Source organism: Girardinichthys multiradiatus, chromosome 21 (genome assembly GCF_021462225.1).
Source record: "Girardinichthys multiradiatus isolate DD_20200921_A chromosome 21, DD_fGirMul_XY1, whole genome shotgun sequence".
In the NCBI taxonomy this organism is placed as follows: domain Eukaryota; kingdom Metazoa; phylum Chordata; class Actinopteri; order Cyprinodontiformes; family Goodeidae; genus Girardinichthys; species Girardinichthys multiradiatus.
Window position 1 is genome coordinate 11,436,215 of NC_061813.1, and position 6,840 is coordinate 11,443,054.

The 6,840-nt window shown below is 45.6% G+C and overlaps 1 protein-coding gene across 1 annotated transcript; it reads right to left on the bottom strand.

Annotated features, from left to right (window-relative positions):
* Window positions 1-3,500: 3,500 nt before the first annotated feature.
* Window positions 3,501-6,480, bottom strand: fzd8a (frizzled class receptor 8a). Its single transcript, XM_047349060.1, has one exon. The coding sequence runs from the start codon at window positions 6,118-6,120 to the stop codon at window positions 4,384-4,386; it is 1,737 nt and encodes a 578-aa protein (XP_047205016.1). The 5' UTR covers window positions 6,121-6,480; the 3' UTR covers window positions 3,501-4,383.
* Between the last annotated feature and the right edge of the window lie 360 nt (window positions 6,481-6,840).

The following is a 6,840-nucleotide window of genomic DNA, read 5'->3' on the forward strand; positions in this document are numbered from 1 at the left end:
AGGGCCATGCTAACTCTGGGGGAGCTGCAGAGATTCACTGCTGAGGTAAGAGAATCTGTCGAGAGGACAATTGTTGTGCGCTCCACAAATCCTGCCTTTATGGAAGAGTGGTGAGAAGAAAGCCACATAAAGTTCTGTTTGCAGTTTGCCACGATCCCTGTAGGGGACACAGCAAAGGTGGAAGAATGTGCTCTGGACAAAATAACTTTCAACACTGTACAAGATGGTGGCATTATCATGCTGCAAGATGTTTCTCCAGCAGGGACAGGGAAGTTGGTCAGAGTTAACATGAAGATGAATGAAGTTAATCACAGGGCAATCTTGCAGCAAAACCTGTTAGAGGCTGGAAAAAACTTGAGACTGGGGTGTAAGTTCATCCTACAGCAGTAAATCTTAAATCCAACTAAGAATGAGTGGCAAGACTTTAACCAAATGTTCTTTGTCTAATCTGACTGAGCTTGAGCTATTTTGTAAACAAGAAGGGGCAAAACATTATTTTCCCAAATGTACCAAGGTTTGTTCTGAACAAATGGAACTATGACAAACAAGGCTGAACTATCTCTGGTTTATCTACACCCCTACACAATGAGGAGAATGGTAACAGAAGGACATGGATCTGCAAAGATTAGTTATACAACTGCAGCATATTTTCAGTGTGAGATTATGCTTTAGCAAGAAAAGAAAATATGATGAAAACTTTTTGCACATCTTAACACTAACAGGAATGTGAGTGAATTTGGAGTATGCTGTATGTTTTTCTTTCATTTCAAAACAGAAATAGTTACACAAAACTCACCTATCTGGCTTTACAAACGAATCGGGCTTGTTCCTACTTGGCTGTCTCACACCCACACACACACACACACACAGTAATTATTAGCTATTTCAGCGACTAACAAGATAATCGTGTCAAAGAGACAGAGCAGGACTCTCACAAACTGTGAAGTACGTATTACCTGCGGATGATCCAGCTCAGGCTTCAGTAAACTGAGTTTAACAGAACAGTTGAACTGTATAAAACCTGCACCGAGAGCCAGCCGAAGGAGTGTCTCTCTGTGATTGAATTGTCTAGCTTCCTGATCACTTTCTTTAGGCGGGGAGGAACATTCTGACTTGCAGCCTTTCAAATATTAATGCAGGTGTTTCATGAAAGACAGACAGAACAGAGTGAAAGGTGTGTTAGGCAGTTCATGCCTATTAACATCAATCTCTAAGATACAGCCAGGGAGAGTTGTTCTTTATACCAGAGAAGCTTTGGCAGCTCCTTCCCACCCACGTTATAGTAAATATTTTTGGAATTTTTTCATACATTTTTGAGGTTTACATTAGGTGGTAAAAGCACATTACAACCACAAACTTCACTGGATCATAGTTGAGTATGACGGTGAAGAGAAAGAAAAGGGATACATGGTCTGATTTTGTTTTCAAACAAAAACTGAATGCATTGTTGTTTCAGGACAGCAGGGTTAATACTTTGTAGAGCCACTTTTGGCTGCAGTTACAGCTGCAACTCTTCTGGGGTTTGTCTCTACCAACTTTTTTCTGGAGACTTCTTTTTTCTCAGGTTTTTCTTCCAGCATTGCCCTGTGCTCTATCCATCTTCCTATCAGCTCTGACCAGCTTCACTGTTTTTCCCACTGCGTAGTACTGCCACCGCCATGTTTCACATTGGGTTGTGTGCATCAACGGTAATTTTTAAGCATTTTTTTTTTTTTTACCAGGAGTGCCAATAAATGTGAAGGGTTCTGCCTTTGCATAGTCTTAGCTTTTTTACAAGAATGCATGTGTCAGATATATATAGTCGCATAACTTAGATTCATTGAAAGCTTTTTAAGGCCATTTAAAAATGTCTAATCCAAACATTTATTTCTAATGGAAAGTTCAGTTCAGTTTAAATACCAATTACTGGGGGTAAAGGTGCACAAGGCTGTATAGTGCTGGTTTCACCACTAGATGGAGATACACATTTGTATCAGAGTTGTGTCACTTGGTGCAAAAAGGAGAGAAGAATTTGCTACAAGATCCCATCTTTTATAGCCTGAACCATATGATTAGCTGATTCATTGCTTAATAATAGCATTTCACTGATCTTCCAGTAGCGATTCTTTAAAGAAACACACAAAAACAGAATAAGATTACTCAAATCTGGTAGTTTTCTGTGCAGAAGTGGGCCCTTTTGTGCATTAGAGAAAAAAATATTTCCTGCCAGATGTCCTTGCTACTGATGGAGGTTTATACAACAGATTTACGCTGCAAACTGATGCATATCTGTGCAAAATCCAGTGGTAGTTGAATTTACTGTGTAAAAGAAATCACATCAGAGCAAAGCCCCAAATTAAAAAAGACCTCCTGTCACCACCGAGCGGCAAATCAAAGGCAATGCACCACAGGGTTACAGTGTATCATCCTATGCCAGCACATTGGGTTAATTGGGACCAAACCAGATACATTTGTAGCAAAAAAAAAAAAAAAAAGCCTTGATTAAGGGCCCCTAAAGATGTGAGATCATGTGAACAGACCACCTGTTGGGCTTTCTTTGCTATTTCAATATCATTCATGTCAAGGCCCCTGTACTCAGTGGCACAGCTTGAGCTGAGAGAGAAAGACAGAGAGAGAGAGAGAGATGTTTCAATTGAGATGCTGTAAGGAAGGAAAACAACACAAGAAACAGGGGCTCTGGCAGGTTTCAGCTCCTACAAACACCTCCCCTCACTGGAAAAAAAGAGAAGGGGTTCCAAAAAACTGCACTCTCAATTGTAAGATGTCCATCAAAGCCTCCAAATGGGGACATTTAGGGGGAACCTTGGGCACATCAGACAGACCCTTCTAATGTTTGCCACCTTTATTCCAGGCTGTTAAAAAAGAAAGATCAAAGTTTCTGCAGATGAAAAGGGTCCGTCCCCTGCATTTATACCCCTGACCACCATTCATCCAACTCCCTCCTTTACTAAATTAAGAAAGCAGGCTTCAGCAAGCATGTGAAGAGGACTTTAACAATTATGGAGATGCTTCAACTCAACCCCTGCTTCTAATTGCTGGCCTCTGATAGTTAAAAGGGGCTTCCTTTTTCTAGCCGAGGCTCTCAGAAAGCTACCACCCTCGACAGGCTGACCAAAAGGAACCACGAAATATTCCCGCAAGAAGGGCGGGACACAGAGTTTTCCCGACGTCCTTGCCCGACGGGAGCCACTGATAATCTTTGGGTGGCATACCGGAACCAATAGGCATGGCAAATAGAATTTAAGGAGTTTTATTAAGCACTTATCATACGTTTAAAGGAGTCCGGGGCCAGGTATGGATATTGAAAAGTGGCATGATATGGATAAATACATGTAAACAAATAAATGCATGTTCATTGTACGTTTGTACTTTGCTCTTTTAAGTATTTTTTTATAAAAACCAATTTATTCAATTAATTTAAGTTTAATATAAGTATGGCCATGACCCCCTTTGGCGGCAATGCCGGGGGCCCCTGCGGTATGGGGAAAAACAGTGCAAACTTGAGATTTATCCAATGTTTTATTGTCAAAATAAAGATCATATTTGCTTTGTCAGAAAAAAGAGGCATCTCTACACTTTGTACACATTTACAATATCTTATAAAGGTTTCCTTTATACACAAATATACACAGTTTTATTTTACATTAGCTCTTATATAAATACATCTGAAATTACAAAATGAAGGACCCGTAAAAAAAAAAAAAAAAAAGTACGTGGGCATGATTAAGGCTTTAATTTACCCCCCCCCCCCCCCCCCCTTTTTTTTTCTGTGATTAAATTATGCATTTTTATCTACCAGAAAGTAGATAAAATGGTTTTACAAAATGCTTACACTAAGCAAGTAATACCCAGTTTGCTCAGCCTGCATCTTTAACACCAGAGCCGACCCAAGGTATTGCAAACTAGGAGGGTCCCAACAGCACTTGAATATACAAAGAACGGGTTTGCGAAAACTTTAATAATTTAACAGTTGTATAAACAGAGTCATTTTCTACAAGCAAATGTACTAATTTCTGCAACTTCATGCTTGCTGTGACTTTTTGTTACTATATCAATGTGTAATATTTTAATTTTATGTGATTGTTTGCAATAAAAACTTTAAACTTTACCCAAGTCGCTTCAACTCATCCAAGGGCATAATAACTGTGATCATTTCATGGGCCCCCTAAAACGAAATTCTGCTTTGGGCCTCTTGTAACCTTGGGCCGGCCCTGTCTAATACATACAAACAAGAGGGAATTGATTGGTGTGAATGCCAGGTACAGCTCAGCAGCAGTTCATTACAATGCAAATTGTTTCAGACACCATGTGATGGGTTATCTCCCAAACAATTAGCAGTCCCCCATAAGCTGCTTTTACCCCCCATCGTGCACCCCTCCACATTCAGACCTGGGACAGCGGCATCTGCTTGGGGCAGGACACGGAGCTGGCCGTGCCCGACCTCCACGTCAGCCCCGTGCTCACGTCACTGTACATGGAGCCCCCGGTGCCCTTGCTGCCCCAGCAGCAGCGGGTGCAGAAAGTCCTCCAGGAGTCCACAGTCTTCCCAGACCAGATCCACACCCCAGACGTGATGCCCACCAGAAGGCACATAAAGTACTTGAGCATAAACACCGCGTAGTCCGGGCTCCTGCGGTCCCGCTCCAGCAGGCAGTTGGAGCAGTTGTGCGTAATCTCCCAACTCTGTCTGTTGTGCTGCTCATAAAAGTAACAGGCGACAATTATAGTCGCCGGCACCGTGTAGAGCACCGTGAAAATGCCGATCCGGATCATCAGCTTCTCTAGTTTGTCAGTCTTGGTGCCGCCTTGCTTGATGACGCTGCGGATCCTGAACAGTGACACGAATCCAGCCAGGAGAAACATGGTCCCGATGAATAAATAAATCACCAAAGGTGCTAAGACAAAGCCACGAAGGTTGTCCAAGTTCTGGTTCCCCACGTAGCAGATCCCAGCCACTGAGTCTCCATCCACGGAGCTGAGCGCCAGCACTGCGATGGACTTCATGCTGGGAATGAGCCAAGCGGCCAGGTGGAAGTACTGGGAGTAACTGGCGATCGCCTCATTGCCCCACTTCATCCCAGCTGCGAGGAACCAGGTGAGGGACAGGATGACCCACCAGATGGAGCTGGCCATGCCGAAGAAGTAGATGAGGAGGAAGACCACGGTGCAGAGCGCGGGGCCGGTGGTCTGGTAGTGGATGTGCTCCAGCTCAAACTCCCGGTTGCAGGCCACCTTCTCGTGCCCCGCGACCAGCCTCACGATATAGCCGACCGAAACAAACATGTAGCAGACAGACAGGAAGATAATCGGCCTCTCCGGGTACTTGAAGCGCTCCATATCGATGAGGAAAGTGGCCACGGTTGCAAAAGTTGATACGAAGCACAGCACGGACCAAAGTCCGATCCAGAATGCGGTGAAAGCTCTCTCATCGTGCGTAAAGTAAGGGTTGTGGCACGGCATGGCACAGTTGGTGATCTGCCCGGTTTTGACTCGGTTGTAAAGCGGGTGGCGGTCTGTGTTCACTGGCACCATGGGCTCCAAACACTTACAGCCCGGCTCGCATGGAGCGGCGGGTGGCTTGTACTTTCCAGGTCTGCCGGGCTTATTTTTAGCCGGGTTGGAACTTTTCCCAGGATGGTTAGTAGGTTTTGACAGCACGGGGGAAACCGTGGTGGAGTCCGTCCTGTTGTAGTCCATGCAAAGGGTATCCGGGGTTCCCTGCACCGGCAGCAGGTCGCACTTCATCCTGTCCGGCCAGGGGAAGCCGTACTGCCTCATGAGCGGCGCGCAGCCGGACCGAGCTCTCTCGCACACGCTCCGGCACGGCGGAAGGGGCTTTTTGTAGTCCTCCAAACAAATCGGGGTATACATGCTGCAGAGGAAGAACTTCAGGTCCGGGGAACACTGGATCTCCACCAGAGGCCAGAACTGGTGCACCTCCAGACCAGCCTCGTCCTGCGTGTCGTGGTTGAACTGATTGGGCATGTAGGTGTAGTTGTAGCCGATCCCCTTGCACAGGGGTACGACTATTTCCTGGCAGGTGATCTCCTTAGCCGTGGTGCAGCTGGATCGGGGAATGAGAGCGAGGCAGAGGAGCAGGTAAATCCCGAACAGGTCCATGTCTCTGACGAGTCGCGTCCACTCCCCTCTGCGGCTCTGAAGCGAACAGATCGGGTCAGATGTCGCGCACCGAACCCATCTCGCCTGCCTCGGGATTCTGCACGGAGTTGCACGCAGTGTGCAAGCCGTGTTTACTTTGAGCTGAGGAGGAGCAGGAGGGGGGCAGTCAAAGATGGCAGAGATGAGATTTCAGCTCCACAGCAGCTGCTGTCAGTATCCTCATTCAGTCTGTAGCAAATAAATAAATAAAAACAACCCAGGCGGCTGTCCGGGCGATGCAAACAGAAACGTGGCGGCCTCCTTTCTTCCCTTCCAAAACGCGGCGGCTGCATTCAGTCAGCTCCCCATAAGTCGCGCAGTGCTTCCATACAAATGATGAGCTCCACGACGGAGCTGCGCTGATTTATACCGGAGCCTGGCTGGAGACTCCCCCAGAGCAGCTCCTCTAATCACAGAGCGGGTGAGGCGGAGCTTCGTCTCTGGTCATTCACTGTTTATATACACAACTCATAATGATTCGCGATTTCTCAGCTTATGCTGCTCGACTCTCATGCATCTGTAAAGACGAATATAGTTTCATTGGTTAAATACACGTTTACCATTATTCAGAACATCGCCTTTCTATTGCCGGCCCCTTGAAGTTATGAGATAGCTAAGGTATAATCACGGGATACTTTCTCAATAATAATTAGATCTTTATGGAAGAATGGCAAGGGGAAA

What these genes read in the sequence shown, in the direction of transcription:
- fzd8a (XM_047349060.1), bottom strand. Translation starts at nt 6,120, where the DNA reads ATGGACCTGTTCGGGATTTACCTGCTCCTCTGCCTCGCTCTCATTCCC.